The sequence below is a fragment of the Salvelinus namaycush genome, chromosome 15, assembly GCF_016432855.1.
Source record: "Salvelinus namaycush isolate Seneca chromosome 15, SaNama_1.0, whole genome shotgun sequence".
Lineage (NCBI taxonomy): Eukaryota > Metazoa > Chordata > Actinopteri > Salmoniformes > Salmonidae > Salvelinus > Salvelinus namaycush.
The window spans coordinates 40239256-40256389 of record NC_052321.1 but is presented as its reverse complement, the minus strand read 5'-3'; the positions used below and the strand labels follow the sequence as shown (position 1 = coordinate 40256389).

The following is a 17134-nucleotide window of genomic DNA, read 5'->3' as shown; positions in this document are numbered from 1 at the left end:
ACACAATGGTACACATTGGATGTTTCGCAAATTGGAACACGGAGGGGTAGGAGTCCAAATCAATGTGAAACGGAGCTCGGAGGGCACTTCTCGGATGCATACTCTGTTTGTTTACATTTTGAAGCATACATCGATGCAAGCCGCAACAGAAAGTATGCACAGAATTATGATGCAACCATGTAAAAAATGATGTAACATTTAATGACATCAATGGCCACTGTTTGAGCTGAAGTGAGAGAAAATAAACTCTGACTTCAGAATGACATGTTGCCCATTCACATCTCATACGTTTCCTGACTACAATATTTGATCTTGATACGTTAATAAATAGATTCTATGTTAATTTTGGCATGTTCACCTGCCTACAATACCCACTGTAGTGTGTGCAGATGCAAGCCCATACGGGTCCGGGGAGTTCGAGTGCTCGACAAATGTAATGTTTTATGCGTTTTCCACACTCTCGTCCTCACAAGAACGCACGAGAGTGTGGAGCACGGTAGTATGCATATTGAGAAACACCCATTGTAACTTGATTCTGCTGAATTGTTCCTTCTTTATCTATCATTTTGTGATAATTACAACAACAAAAACATTTAATCATAAAAAACATACCGTAGTTCTCCTTGGAGTCCCATCCGTTGTTGCTGCTCCAGCGGCTGCCCCAGCCGCCCCCCACCCCCACGCCTGTCCCCACCCCAGTCCCCCCGGTCCCACTAAGCACAGGTTCCTGCTCCTCAGGGTTGTAGTTATAGTCCTCTGTGGGCTGCTCCTGTTCCTCTAGGCTGGCCCTGCTGCCAGGCCCGCTCTCAGCCTGGTCTGGGTACTCCCAGAACAGAGGCCAGAACAGCTTTTTGTGGCCCAGCCACTCCTCCGATGACAGGGACCAGTCGTTGCGGCCCCCCTCCCCCCCCTCCTTGGCCAGGTCCATCTCCATCTCTGTCTGTGGGTCCTCCACCACCTCGATGGTCACCTGGAGGAGAGGGGGGAGGCGAGAGAGAATGAGAGACAGAGAGAGACATACAGAGAGAGAGAGACAGAGAGAGAGAGACAGAGCGAGAGAGACACAGAGAGAGACAGAGAGAGAGAGAGAGAGAGAAAGAGAGAGAGAGACACAGAGAGAGAGAGAGAGAGAGAGAGAGAGAGAGAGAGAGAGAGAGAGAGAGAGAGAGAGAGAGAGCAAATACACTATGAAAGAGATCTTTTAGGTTTCAAATTAAATACTTTTTCAATTGCCTTGAACAACATGCCAATGCCAAACACACATGATTTCTGCACCCTTCTCAACATGTGTGTACTAATTAAATTCTAATTCAAGTGATAATACGAGTAGCACAATCTTTCCCAGGTCTCCAGTCCTCCTTTCATGTATAGAATATTGCATTCTGTGTAATCCACAACTGAATAATGTGAAACCTTTATAAAAAGTTAACCTTTCTACAACTGGGAATTGAGGGTGTGATTTCACACTTCACAATTATCCTCAGCAAATTGCAACAAAATCACAGAGTAAATTGCCTCTGGACCGAAGCTGTTGCCAAGAGTAACATTCAACACAATTGCTTGTGTAATCTTATGGAGTCTTACAGGCTGCATCCCAAATGGCAGACTATTCCCTATATAATGCACTACTTTTGACCAGGACTGATAGTAATGCACTATATAGGGTGTAGGGTGCAATTTGGGTCGCAGGCAGGGTGTCACAGACTCTGGTGCGGTTGATGGCCAGCAATTATTGAACACACAGTACTTTCCCAGATGATGGTAAAACAGCCATGACTGTCGAGTAATACTGACAACACATACGCTGGCCACAAAACTGCTTCTGTAACTGTAGTCACAGCAATCGAAGGCAGGCTAGTAACGGTAGGAAGGGAATGCAACAGAGGTTAAAGAAACTATGGGGATAGGGAAACAACCCTTCCAGTACTGTATGTGATATGTACTTCCTGGTGAAAATATGACTAGGACCAGGTGTTTTTCCTGACATGACCTCACCGGGAAAAACTCTGGGTCCTAGTTATACCAGCAATAACAACCAGAGACCAGAGGCACTCTCCTGTAGCTCAGTTGGAAGAGCATGGTGCTTGCAACACCAGGGTTGTGGGTTTGATTCCCGCTGGGGACCAGCATGAAACGTATCCCCTCACTACTCTAAGTCGCTCTGGATAAGAGCGTCTGCTGAAATGTAAATGTTTCCATAGTCAGGCTACTCCTTGCTCTACCACTGCCCATTACCATTCTATATACTAACATTACTGCTTCTACTGTAAAACAACCTAACATTTACAGCATCAGGCTCAGCCGCAGACGTGCAACATTGGAAAGAAAAATAAACAATCCCCTTCCACCCCCGTCTAACAACATGGTCCGTTCCGTCCCAGCCCTGTTGTCTTGGTGCCAGTCTGATGTCCTATCTGAACCCACTGGATTCTTGGGATGAACCAACCAGGGTACTGAGGGAAGCGGGTGTGTAGGTAGGTTTGGAGACAGTGTGTCCAGGCATGTGTGATGAGGGGAGAAGGAAAGGAAGGTGCTTGGGGTAGTATGTGACGGAGGGAGGCAGAGAACAGAGTGGAAGAGTGAAAAGGGAATGGCGGGAGAGATACTTAGAGTGGGGTTGTAAAGGGAGGTGTATATGGAGAAAGCGGGATAGAGAAGCGAGGTGAAGTAGGGGAGGGATAGAAGGAGTGAGGTGCGGGATAAGGGTGTGTGGAGAGGGAGGGTTAGCTAGAGATGGAGGGAGCAAGATAGAGGGATAGGGGATAGACTGATTGACTGCCACGAGCCTGCAGGTCCAGACAAAGGCATGGTTGTTTATGCTTCTGCTAGTAGTTACCATCTGATGGCTGCTACAACTGTTTATAAAGACAACCCACTGGCTAAAGACACAGATTAGGATGGTGAGTCATGGCTACTAGTCTTATGCCTCTCAGACCCTTAGCATCATCTCATTCTCTCTCTTTCCCTCTCTGTCTCTACCTCTCTCTCTGCTGACAATAATTGTCAATAGACCAACAAGTCAAGGAAGATTCATATATCAAAACATGACAATACTTGATTTAAAAACCAATACGCGAAGTAGGAGGACGTGACCCACTGTGGCGTCATTACAAGCCTGCATGATTCCAAGGGGCAAAGAGAGGACATAGCCAGCCCACTGTATGGCTCTTGCCAGTTGTCAGCAGGGTGAAGTTGGACTGTAGTGTACTGTACTGTATAAGACCGCTGCATATTGAAGCTGAGCTCTATTTCCTCCCGCCTGTCTGAGCGGTAATTGGAGGAAGTGTATTAGGCCTAACTATGACCCATTATAGGCTGTGACTCATACATAACCGTGGATCTGAAGGACAGGCACTTCCAGTATTAATGCCCCAGACAAACCATAGGGAACTAAGCCACTCCGGTAAAAATAGTTCCTGTGCATTGTCAATCAGGAGATTGTACTATGCAGAATGTTGGTAACTTGTCAACGATGATAGGAAGAGGGACGAGTGTTTGTGCGCATGTGTATTGGAAGACAAAAATATTTGAAACACCATTATTCATATATCGGATGCATTTGGTTCTCTTTGGTTCTATTCAAATCTACTCTATTGTTGTATTCTATTCCCCATAGTGTGCCAGTACAGTCTGGTACGGTTCACTCAGTTCGTCACGCTATGACCCTCCACAGTCAAAACCAATGAATTCCAGCCGACGTGATAACAAGGTAAAAAGCCCACTAAAGCAACCAAGGATATTAGCGGCTGGCTCCCAAAGAAAGACTTATAAAACCAAATAGCTTTGTCTGGTTCCTATAGACTAAAGGATGGCCCAATCCCACTTGGATCAAGAACACATTTTCCTTGTTATAATAACGAGGCGCTTTCAATTTCTGGATACCTGGGCTTCTCTTGTGTCAGTTTTCCCCCAAAGTCTAACTTAATTTCCTTTCAAATCCACTTGCACACATAAACCCTCTGCAATAACACTAAAAATAAAATGAACGTTTTTTTTTCTTTCATACTTCTGTATAAAAAAAGCACTTTTGAGATAATCAAGATCTGCTGCGCTTGGAGAGCACGTTAAAAGGTGCTTGTTAAAATAATAAAATAATGCGGTGACCTCTCACCCCTTAGATTTGGCTGTTTTCTCTGCTCTCCCCCTAAACCCCATGCAGATGTTCGAGCATCGTGGCAGACTTGAAGCACCCCACTGTAAAAGGTCTCGCATGGAGAAATTTAAGAGGCCGCTACGACTCAAAACAGCTGTGAAGAAAGATGGGAGGGGGAGTCAGTGTATGTGTGTGTGTGTGTCTGTGTCTGTGTGTACATGCGTGTGTGTGTGTGCCTGCGTGTGTGTGCACTCACATGTGTGTTGGGGTGATACAATAAGCTTTAGAGCAAACTCCCTTCTTATTCTGGAGTCCCTGCAGCCTCTTACAATAATAGCAAGGGGAAAAAATGCAAGGGATAAATGATCAACTTAATGAAATGCAAGGAAAACAGAGAGCCTTGTAAACTCTACTGTTGGCCAGTGGTTCACAGTGTGCTTGGTACAGTAGCAGCGATCAGATATGAAACGCCACTAGAGGAATACGGTCTCTAACCCTATTAAATACTGGCTTTTACCCAGGCCTAACTAGGGAACTTGAATTTTGTGCAAATCCTCATAGACATCAATGCATGATGTACACAGAAGACTGAGTTCTGTGCATGGGTGTCTAGTTAGGATTCAGCTCACTTTAAAGAAAGTAACTTCCTTGCCCCGTTCAGTAACTGTTTCCTTCTTAACTTACTCGGTTAAGAAGAACATGAGTTATTAAGTGTTTTTCATGCTGGATCAAAACATGGTACAATCTTAGAAAAAAAGGTGCTATCTAGAACCTAAAATGGTTCTTCAGCTGTGCCCATAGGAGAACCCTCTGAAGAACCCTTTTGAGTTCCATATATAACCCTTTCCAAAGAGGGTTCTACATGGAACCCAAAAGAGTTAAAACTGGAACCCCAAAAAAATTCTACCTGGAACCCTTTTTTTCTAAGAGTGTACCTTCCCTTTGATACAATAATTTGATGAGCTACGTTCTGCTAGTTGGCTCCAGGGCAGACACGGTTTGATACTATCAACACTTCTCCAACCATTCATTGTTACCCATCAGCTAACATTTACTGGAAGCACTCAATCCAGCAATCGGGTACCTTAGTCGTTTTCTGTTAACCTTAAGTCATTATGCTTCTAAATTACTCTAACACGCAGCCCTGTGAGAATTAGCTGTCAACCAGGCTTTGGCTTGGCTCACACATTATACAGAGAAGCTGGATTGCAAAACCAGGTGCAAAAGGTTGTCGCTGAATAAATTAGCTGTCAATGTGTGTGTGTGCGTGTGTTAGGCTTATGGTAATCCTGTACATAGTATCATTAAAAACATCCTGAGATCTTTGCTGTGACAGTTGTCGTTCCCTACGCCAGAGCGATAGGGTACTATAAAGCTTTGGGGTCATTGAGACAACGGTAAGATAGTAACATTATTACAATAAGCTTCCTTTCAATTTATCATGAATATAAAGATACAGACGTCATCCCAATGCTCTTCAATAGCTTCCTCTTCTTAAATTCTTCACTCTACACTAACAGTAGATCTGAAAACACTACTGGTAGATCTGAAAGGAACGTTGGATGGATGTAAGCAATACTGGAAACTCTACCGAGCCCATACAACCATAACATGTGTGATATATTCTAATGTACTAAACAAAAGAGCTCCAGAGATACACTATATATACAAAAGTATGTGGACACCCCTTCAACGTAGTGGATTCGGCTATTCAGCCACACCCATTGTTCACAAATTGAGTGTATAAAATTGAGCACACAGTCATGCAATCTCCATAGACAAACATTGGCAGTAGAATGGCCTTACTGAAGAGCTCAGTGACTCATTGTGGCACCGTCATAGGATGCCACCTTTCCAACAAGTCAGTTTGTAAAAATTCTGCCCTGCTAGAGCTTCCCCGGTCAACTGTAAGTGCTGCTATTGTGATGTGGAATCGTCTAGGAGCAACAACGGCTCAGCCGCAAAGTGGTAGGCCACACAAGCTCACAGAACAGAACCGCTGAGGCACGTAGCGCGTAAAAATCATCTGTCCTCGGTTGCAACACTCTCTACTGAGTTCCAAACTGCCTCTGGAAGCAACATCAGCACAATAACTGTTCGTTGGGAGCTTCATGAAATGGGTTTCCATGGCCGAGCACCCGCACACAAGCCTAAGATCACCATGCGCAATGCCAAGCGTTGGCCGGAGTGTTATAAAGCTTGCCGCCATTGGACTCCGGAGCAGTTTGGTGGAGGAGGAATAATTGTCTGGGGATGTTTTTCATGGTTTGGGCTAGGCCCCTTAGTTCCTGTGAAGGGAAATCTTAACGCCACAGCATGGAATGGCATTCTAGACGATTCTATGCCTCCAACTTTTTGGCAACAGTTTGGGGAAGGCCCTTTCCGCTTTCAGCATGACAATGCCCATGTGCACAAAGCAAGGTCCATACTGAAATGGTTTGTCGAGATCGGTGTGGAAGAACTTGACTGGCCTGCTCAGAGCCCTGACCTCAAACCCATCAAACACCTTTGGGATGAATTGGAACGCCAACTGTGAGTCAGGCCTAATCGCCCAACATCAGTGCCCATCCTCACTAATGCTCTTGTGGCTGAATGGAAGCAAGTCCCCGCAGCAATGTTCCAACATTTAGTGGAAGGCCATCCCAGAAGAGTGGAGGCTGTTATAGCAGCAAAGGGGGGACCAACTTCATATTAATGCCCATGATTTTAAAAATAGATGTTTGACGAGCAGGTGTCCACATACATTTGGACATGTAGTGTACTATATAATACATAGTGTAATATTTAATTATGTGTCCTCTCCTACCTCTACATTAGGGTTGTGTAAACCTTCACACGTACGCCATTAAGGAGACACTCTTATCCAAAGAGACTGAAAGGAGAAATTAGGGTTAAGTGGCTTGTTGAATAGCACATCTTTTACCTAGTCGGCTCAGGGACTTGAACCAGCAAGATTTTGATTACAGGCCCAACACTCTAACCACTAGGCTACCTGCACAACCCTACCTGTATGTTAGGGTTGTGTAAACCTACCTAATCATTAGGGTTGTGAAAACCTACCTGTATATTAGGGTTGTGAGATCCCAGGTCTGCGTTGGCCAGCTCAGGGAAGTTCCTGAGGTCCAGGATGAAGGGTTCTGTGTCCTCCTCTGGTTCTGGTTTGGGCAGAACCCCCTGGGACCAGCCACGGCGTCGGGGTCTCTGGGAGGATGGGTTGGATGATGCCAGGCTCTGGAGCTGATTCTGCTGCTGGAGGTCCTCCAGAGTCTCACCCACATCGCCACCCGGGCTAGTCTGAGATTTCGCCTAAAGAAAAAAGAGATAAATGATCAATGATTTCATTTTTTCATGCATCACCTCATACAGGTTGATAGTAGATGACAGATAATCCATTGAGATGATCACTGAGAGTAGGTATCTCTTTAACAAGAGTCCTGACGCAGGCCCACGCACCAGCTTTGTCCTATTGTTGCAACACCATATTTTGGATCAGAACATTTTCTCAGAATGTTTTTATAATGTTGTGAAATGTTCAGAGACAATAATCCTATCAATGTTGATACAAGATGACATTTCTGTGGCATTACAGAATATTCCACACGTAGTTAGATAAGACTGAATGAACATCCTGAAGACTGACTGAATGAAGATAACAACAAATGAGCTAATTCAATTTGACATCATCATGACCTAACCGGAGGGGTATACTATGAAGTAAGCTAGATCTACTCAGGCTTTTCTAATGCTAGCCAGCTTCAGTTAGCTTCACATTCCAGCTCAGGCTTCATCCATACTACGATGGTCATGGCTCACATCAACAGCATCCTCCCGGATACCCTAGACCCACTCCAATTCGCATACCGTCTCAACAGATGCACAGATGACGCAATTTCAATCATACTCCACACTGCCCTTTCCCACCAAGACAAAAGGAACACCTATGTGAGAATGCTGTTCATTGACTACAGCTCAGCGTTCAACACCATAGTGCCCACGAAGCTCATCATTAAGCTAAGGACCCTTGGACTAAATACCTCCCTCTGCAACTGGATCCTGGACTTCCTGACGGGCCACCCCCAGGTGGTAAGGGTAGGCAATAACTTGTCTGCCACGCTGATCCTCAACACTGGGGCCCCTCAGGGGTATGTACTTAGTCCCATCCTGTATTCCCTGTTCACCCACGACTGCATGGCCAAACACGACTCCAACACCATTATTAAGTTTGCTGATGATACAACAGTGGTAGGCCTGATCACCGACAACGATGTGACAGCCTATAGGGAGGAGGTCAGAGAACTGGCAGTGTGGTGCCAGGATAACAACCTCTCCCTCAATGTGAGCAAGACAAAGGAGCTGAACGTGGACTACAGGAAAAGGTGGGCCAAACAGGCCCCCATTGACGGGCTGTAGTGGAGCGGGTCGAGAGTTTCAAGTTCCTCGGTGTCCACATCACCAATGAACTATCATGGTCCAAACCCACCAAGACAGTCGTGAAGAGGGCATGACAAAACATGTTCCCCCTCAGGAGACTGAAAAGATTTGGCATGGGTCCCCAGATCCTCAAAAAGTTATACAGCTGCACCATCGAAAACATCCTGACTGGTTGCATCACCGCCTGGTATGGCAACTTCTCGGCATCTGACCATAAGGCGCTACAGAGGGTAGTGCGTACGGCCCAGTACAACACTAGGGCCAAGCTTCCAACCATCCAGGACCTATATAATAGGCGGTGTCAGAGGAAAGCCCATAAAATTGTTAGAGACTCCAGTCACCCAAGTCATAGACTGTTTTCTCTGCAACCACACGGCAAGCGGTACCGGAGCACCAAGTCTAGGACCAAAAGGCTCCTTAGCAGCTTCTACCCCCAAGCCATAAGACTGCTGAACAATTAATCAAATGTGCACCGGACTATTTACATTGACCCCCCATTTGTTTTGTACACTGCTGCTACTCGCTGTTTATTATCTATGCATAATCACGTCACCCCTACCTACATGTACAAATTACCTCAATTAGCCTGTACCCTCACACACTAACTTCTATGTAGCCTCGTTATTGTTATTTTATTGTGTTACTTTTTATAATTTTTACTTTAGTTTATTTGGTCAATATTTTCTTGAACTGCAATGTTGGTTAAGGGCTTGTAAGTAAGCATTTCACGGTAAGGTCTACACTTGTTGAATTCGGCCCATGTGAGAAATAAAGTTTGATTTGATTTTGATTTGATATCACTTGTCCACCTGGCAGTAATTCTAGGAGGCTTGTAACTGTGGGTGTATGTTGCACATGGCTAGTCGTTCGACTAGCCATGTGAAAGAGCCTGAACTCTTTATTGAAACAATGCTGAAACATCAATCCATGGGCGAGTCAGTGCCCCATTTTCATTTATGTCCAAATCAAAATGAAAAAAAGTTATCTTGCCATTTCAGCAGGCTATTGTGTCAAATAGGCTTTCACAAGTGCTGTCGTCATGTTATTACGTTTCATTAATGTCGTCTTTGTTGTGCTTTGGTGTGCTTATCAATGCACAAGCACCTTTTTTCCCACTTCTTTCGATAAAGTAATTGTATTAAGTCATTTTATACACAAGTTTTACTTTATGTGAAGTTTTAAATGCATTCTGTCATTGCTAAACGTGTAATGTGGTAGGTATTTTAACATGACTGTTTTTAACACACAAAAAAACATTTGATTAATAAAATATTTAATCAGGCGTCCTCAAATGAAGGGGAATGACGACGCACTCTTTATGAGGGAGGAAATCTGATTTCATTGTTACTCAACTCCCGGCTCAGACAGTTCATTCAGGATAAATGGCGTTAGCCTGCCGGGGAGCAGGTTAGTTCTGAACGATTCATTTCCATAGAAAATAAACTGGCTAAAAGGTGAGTCACTTTCATGGTACCGGTTATCCCGAGTTGAACTCAAAGTTGACCAAAGTTACCTCTGTAAATGCTCAAACCTGATTCCTAGTATAGGGCTCTGAGACAAAGCAAAACAAAACACTTAACAGTATGGATGTTTCTGCACCACGCACTTTAATGACCACAATGGGCTCCCGAGTGGCGCAGTGGTCTAAAGCACTGCATTTCAGTGCTAGAGGTGTTACTACAGACTCTGGTTCGCTTCCAGGCTGTATCACAACTGGCCGTGATTGGGAGTCCAATAGGGCGATGCACAATTGTCCCAGTGTTGGGGTAGGCTGTCTTTGTAAATAAGAATGTGTTCTTAACTGACTTGCCTAGTTAAATAAATAAAATGGAAATAAGTACCTGACTTTATTGTGCTGTCACATGTTTAAAATGTATGTACTGTTTATACAGTATGTATTATTTTTTATCAATCAGTCAATCAAAGAACATACACCACAACTCAAGTCAAAGCTGTTTTACTCTACAAGGTATGTAGGTATCTTCTTTACAAAGAAGAGAATAGTCAGTCAGTCTGTCAGTCCACACCAAAGCTGGTTGGCGTTAGCAGTAATACCGTCTACAGGGATAGAGGTTTGGAGTGAAGCCTGGGATGGTACAAGCAGGTAGAAAATCACACACACATACACACAAACACACTCACATACGTACAAATACACACACGCACGGACGTGTGCACGCACACACACACACACAAATCTCCATCTGGTTCACTTTAGTATGTAGTCCGTGAGTCTGGACCAAGAGAGAGAGAGGCCTCTTGAGTCAACAACATCAAACCCAGCTGAGTCACTTGACACTGACTGTGCTTTGTCCGTCTGTCTAACCCATCACTGTCTGTCTGTCTGTCTGTCTAACCCATCACTGTCTGTCTGTCTGTCTGTCTGTCTGTCTGTCTGTCTGTCTGTCTGTCTGTCTGTCTGTCTGTCTGTCTGTCTGTCTGTCTGTCTGTCTGTCTGTCTGTCTGTCTGTCTGTCTGTCTGTCTGTCTGTCTAACCCATCACTGTCTTTCTGCATAGTAGGATATCACACAGTACTGTTCTTATGGATATACAGTGGGTATCAGAAGTATTCGCCCCCCTTGGATTTCTTCACATTTTGTTGCATTACAAAGGGGTTTTGAAATAGATTTAATTGTGATTTTTTTTGTTGTCATTCATCTACACAAAATAAAATCAACACATTTTTACCAATGAATAACAATTATAGTACATTTAAAAAATAACTAACTAAAATATAGTTGTTGCATAAGTATTCACCCCCTTTGATTAGGCAATCTTTAATACGTTCAGGAGTAAAATGTGTCGTAAAATAACAAATCCAATAATAATTTACATGCACGTGAAATAATAGGGGTTGACATTTTTGAATGACTACCCCTTCCTCTGTCCCCAATACATATCGCAAAGTCCCTCAGTCAAGCATTGCATTTCAAGCACAGATTCAATTACAAAGACCTGGGAGCTTTTCGAAAGCCTCATAAAAAGGGCAGAGATTGGTAGATGGGTAACAAAAACAAATCAGACATTGAATATCTATTTGAGCATTGTCAAGTTAATAATTATGCTGTGGATGATGTATTAAACCACCCAGACACATTAAAGATACAGATAGATGATACATTCTAGTCCTGACCTGAGCTGCAGGACTGGAATGAAACTGCTCAGACATGTCACCCTGAGGACATTTTAAAACAGCTACGGAGTTCAATGGCTGTGATGGGAGAAAACTGAGGATGGATCGACAACATTGTAATGATCTAAATGAGAGAGTGAAAAGAAGAATACAAATATACCGAATATTGCAAAACATGCATCCTGTATGCAACAAGGCACTAAAGTAATACTGCAAAAAAGCACAGCAAAGGAATAAACTTTTTGGCCTCAATAAAAAAGCCTTATGTTCCAACACGTCACTGAGTAGTGGTGGCCGCATCTGTCACTGCTTGAAAATCTATGGCAAGGCTTGCAAAGTTCTTAGAGACTTACCCAAGAAGAGGCACAGCTGTCATCGCTGCCAAATGTGTTCCTAACATGTATTGAATCCGGGTTAATCACATCAAATCTTATTTGCTTACTTACAAGCCCTTAACCAACAACGCAGTTTTAAGAAAAAAATGAAAATAAAAGAAATAAAAGTAACAAATAATTAAAGAGCAGCAGTAAAATAACAGTAGTGAGGCTATACACAGGAGGTCCCGGTACAGAGTTAATGTGCGGGGACACAGGTTAGTAATTGAGGTATTATGTACATGTAGGTAGAGTTGAAGTGACTATACCTAGATAATTAACAGAGAGTAGCAGCAGAATAAAAGGGGGGACAAGGCAAATAGTCTGGGTAGCCATTTGATTAGCTGTTCAGGAGTCTTATGGCTTGGGGGTAGAAGCTGTTAAGAAGCCTTCTGGACCTAGACTTGGCGCTCCGGTACTGCTTGACGTGCGGTAGCAGAGAGAACAGTCTATGACTAGGGTGGCTGGAGTCTTTGACAATATTTAGGGCCTTCCTCTGACACCACCTGGTATAGAGGTCCTGGATGGCAGAAAGCTTGGCCCCAGTGATGTACTGGGCCGTACACACTACCCTCTGAAGTGCCTTGCGGTCGGAGGCCGAGCAGTTGCCATACCAGGCAGTGATGCAACCATCAGGATGCTCAGGATGGTGCAGCTGTAGAACCTTTTGAACATCTAAAGTATATATATACATTTTTCAGTCTCCTGAGGGGGAATAGGCTTTGTCGTGCCCTCCTCACGACTGTCTTGGTGTGTTTGGACCATGATAGTTTGTTGGTGATGTGGATACCAAGGAACTTGAAGCTCTCAACCTCCTCCACTACAGCTCCATAGATGAGAATGGGGGCGTACTCGGTCCTTCTTTTCCTGTAGTCCACAATCATCTCCTTTGTTTTGATCACGTTGAGGGAGAGGATGTTATCCTGGCACCACACGACCAGGTCTCTGACCTAATCCCTATAGGCTGTCTCATCGTTGTCGGTGATCAGGCCTACCACTGTTGTGTAATCGGCAAACATAATGATAGTGTTGGAGTCGTAACTGGCCAAGCAGTTATGAGTGAACAGGGAGTACAGAAGGGGGCTGAGCACACACCCCTGAGTGGCCCCCGTGTTGAGGATCAGCGTGGCGGATGTGTTGTTACATACCCTTACCACCTGGAGGCGGCCCGTCAGGAAGTCCAGGATCCAGTTGCAGAGGGTGTTGTTTAGTCACACGGTCCTTAGCTTAGTGATGACAGTTGAGGGCACTACAATGTTGAACGCTGAGCTGTAGTCAATGAATAGCATTCTCACATAGGTGTTCCTTTTGTCTAGGTGGGAAAGGGCAGTGTGGAGTGCAATAAAGATTGCATCATCTGTGGATCTATTGGGGCGGTACGCAAATTGGAGTGGGTCTAAGATTTTTGGGATGATGGTGTTGATGTGAGCCATGACCAGCCTTTCAAAGCACTTCATGGCTACAGACGTGAGTGCTATGGGTCGGTAGTCATTTAGGCAGGTTATCTTAGTGTTCTTGGGCACAGGTACTATTGTGGTGTGCTTGAAACATGTTGGTATTACAGACTCAGACAGGGAGAGGTTGAAAATGTCAGTGAAGACACTTGCCAGTTGGTCAGCACATGCTCGGGAGTACACGTCCTCGTAATCCATCTGGCTCTGTGGCCTTGTGAATGTTGACCTGTTTAAAGGTCTTACTCACTTTGTCTACGGAGAGCGTGATCACATAGTCGTCCAGAACAGCTGATTCTCTCATGCATGTTTCAGTGTTACTTGCCTCGAAGCGAGCATAGAAGTAATTTGCTAATCTGGTAGGCTTGTGTCACTGGGCAGCTCGCGGTTGTGTAGTCTGTAATAGTCCTTAGTAGTCTGTAACAGTTTGCAAGCCCTGCCACATCCGACGAGCGTCGGAAAGGGTGTAGAATGATCTTAGTCCTGTATTGACGCTTTACCTGTTTGATGGTTTGTCTGAGGGCATAGCGTGATTTTTTATAAGCTTCCGGGTTAGAGTCCCACTCCTTGAAAGCGGCAGCCTACCCTTTAGCTCAGTGTGGATGTTGCCTGTAATCCACGGCTTCTGGTTGGGGTATGTACGTACAGTCACTGTGGGAACGACGTCATCGATGCACTTATTGATGAAGCCAATGAATGATGTGGTGTGCTCCTCAATCTCATCGGAGGAATCCCGGAACATATCACAGTCTGTGCTAGCAAAACAGTCATATAGCTTAGCATCTGCTTCATATGACCGCTTTTTTATTGACCGAGTGACTGGTGCTTCCTGCTTTAGTTTTTGCCTGTAAGCAGGAATCAGGCAGATAGAATTATGATCAAATTTGCCAAATGGAGGGCGAGTGAGAGCTTTGTACGCGTCTCTGTGTGTGGAGTAAAGGCGGTCTAGAGTTTTCTTCCCTCTGGTTGCACATTTAACATGCTGGTAGAAATTAGATAAAATGGATTTAAGTTTCCCTGCATTAAAGTCCCAGGCCACTAGGAGCGACGCCTCTGGATGAGCGTTTTCCTGTTTGCTTATGGCCGTATTCAGCTCATTGAGTGTGGTCTTAGTGCCAGCATCGGTTTGTGGTGGTAAATAGACAGCTACGAAGAATATAGATGAAAACTCTCTTGGTAAATAGTGTGGTCTACAGGTTATCATGAGATACTCTACCTCAGGCGAGCAAAACCTCGAAACGTCCTTAGATATCGTGCACCAACTGTTGTTTACAAACATACATAGACCACCACCACCCCTCTTACCAGAGGCTGCTGTACTATTTTGCCGCTACAGTGTATAACCTGCCAGCTGTATGTCATTCATGTCGTCGCTCAGCCACAACTCGGTGAAACATAAGATATTACAAGCCTATCTAATCAAGGTATATTCGTTGTTTTTTTCTAACTTTTTTTTTTGTTGCCTCTGATCAAAGCCTTCTATCCACTGATCATGTGTACCCTGCCTTGACTCACATCTCCGGCTGTGTCTCTACCGCACGCAAAACAGATGTCCTCTCCCCAATCCCCTCCACAAACCACCCATACATGCATTCCACTTCCAACCTTCAGCTACATTTCAGCACGACCAAATACCAGAGGTCTGCAGCAGAGAAGGCCATTCATGGAACAGGTTCAGGTTGGGGCTTTACTTAAGCTGAGGTTGGGTGTTAAAACAAATGTATCCCAGTAGTCATAACAGAGGAGCCTGCCTTTGGAATGAGTCAAGAACGGAGTAGGATACCAAGAACGCAACGTTCTGTGCCAGGAAGAATAACTATTAGTGGTGCATGAGTGGGTCTAGATTCACCAGGCACACGATACAATGAAAGGAAAGTTATTCCAGTCTTAACAACTTCCATCCAGATACATGACACAGGGAGAGGGAGAGAATGGCAGGGGTGGGGTGGGGTGGAGAAGACAAGACGAAAAAAGAGAAGAGATTTTTTACAGATCCATACATTAAACCTCATTATCAAGTGGCTACGCTACACTGTAGTCTATCCCCTGTACTCCTTTCTCTCTTGATAACATAATGACAGGTCACATACGCTACGTTTACACAGACAGCCCTTATTGGCAAAAAATCTGATCTGTTTTGTCAAAACAGGCCAATTAGTGGCAACAAGATCAGAATTGGGTTGCCTGTGTAAACGCAGCCATAATGTATGACTTGACTGATGGGCCCTTCATGACTTCCTCCAATCTCTCTGGACCTTTCAGTTAGTGGCAAAACAAAATGGTCCTGCTCAACTGCACACGACAGAACCATTGGGATGTGACTCTTCTAGCTCTCCTCCATATAAATATCAACGTCACCAAAGCAACCTGTTCAATGGATAATTTAAAAAAAAAATATTTCTCTCTGAGTGATTGAGTGTAAATCGGGGGGAAAGAGTTGAGAGAACAGAGCGCAGGGGATTGATAGGGCTCTCTGAATTCATTGCTCTAACACACAAACACAGACGCACATAGAAAACAGAGAGAGAGAGAGAGAGAGAGAGAGAGAGTGGGAGCTCGACCAGAGAATTCTTGGAGATCCACAAGAGGCATGGAGAGTTGGCCAGGAGAAACATCCCCTGGAAACCAACGAAGACAATCACCAGAACAGAGACACACTCTGGGGTAGGGAGGCCAGTGTGTGTGTGTGTGTGTGGGTGTGTGTATCTACGGCTGGACGCCTGCCCAGAAACTGGCAGAAACTCAGAGAAATCTCTCATTGTCGGACTTATTTCTTCTTCTTCTCTGGCACCACGTCGGCGTGTAACTATCTGATTTGGTTGGCATTCCCCGATAGTATCACTAGCATAGCCAAACGTGTTTTATCCTATCTCTTCAATAAAGCAGTCTTTGTGCATTCACATTGCAGACACTCACGGTAGCTATGGGTAGCTCTGGAAAGATGGCTAACAAAGGCAGCCAGAGTCCAAAAATAACACCTTGAATTACCAAACAAACCCGCAGCGGCACGACAATAACATGTAGTGAAGCATGATACTTTACCAAACCACCGCTAGTGCTCTGCTGAGCTAACGGTGTTCTAGAGAGATATGGTACCAAACCACCGCTAGTGCTCTGCTGACCTAACGGTGTTCTAGAGAGACATGGTACCAAACCACCGCTAGTGCTCTGCTGACCTAACGGGGTTCTAGAGAGACATGGTACCAAACCACCACTAGTGCTCTGCTGAGCTAACGGTGTTCTAGAGAGACATGGTACCAAACCACCGCTAGTGCTCTGCTGAGCTAACGGTGTTCTAGAGAGACATGGTACCAAACCACCGCTAGTGCTCTGCTGACCTAACGGGGTTCTAGAGAGACATGGTACCAAACCACAACTAGTGCTCTGCTGACCTAACGGGGTTCTAGAGAGACATGGTACCAAACCACCGCTAGTGCTCTGCAGACCTAACAGTGTTCTAGAGAGACATGGTACCAAACCACCGCTAGTGCTCTGCTGAGCTAACAGTGTTCTAGAGAGACATAGTACCAAACCACCGCTAGTGCTCTGCTGACCTAACGGTGTTCTAGAGAGACATGGTACCAAACCACCGCTAGTGCTCTGCTGACCTAACAGTGTTCTAGAGAGACATGGTACCAAACCACCGCTAGT

The 17134-nt window shown here is 44.8% G+C and overlaps 1 protein-coding gene across 1 annotated transcript in view; it reads right to left on the bottom strand.

The window, feature by feature from the left end:
- The window catches only part of ism2a (isthmin 2a), a 50796-nt gene that overhangs the window by 17957 nt on the left and 15705 nt on the right, over window positions 1-17134 (bottom strand). Inside the window, exons 2-3 of the mRNA XM_039009145.1 lie at window positions 7154-7399; window positions 613-970 (exon numbers count right to left, since the gene is read on the bottom strand). Coding sequence (XP_038865073.1) covers window positions 613-970; window positions 7154-7399 — 604 coding nt within the window. The remainder of the gene's footprint in view (window positions 1-612; window positions 971-7153; window positions 7400-17134) is intronic.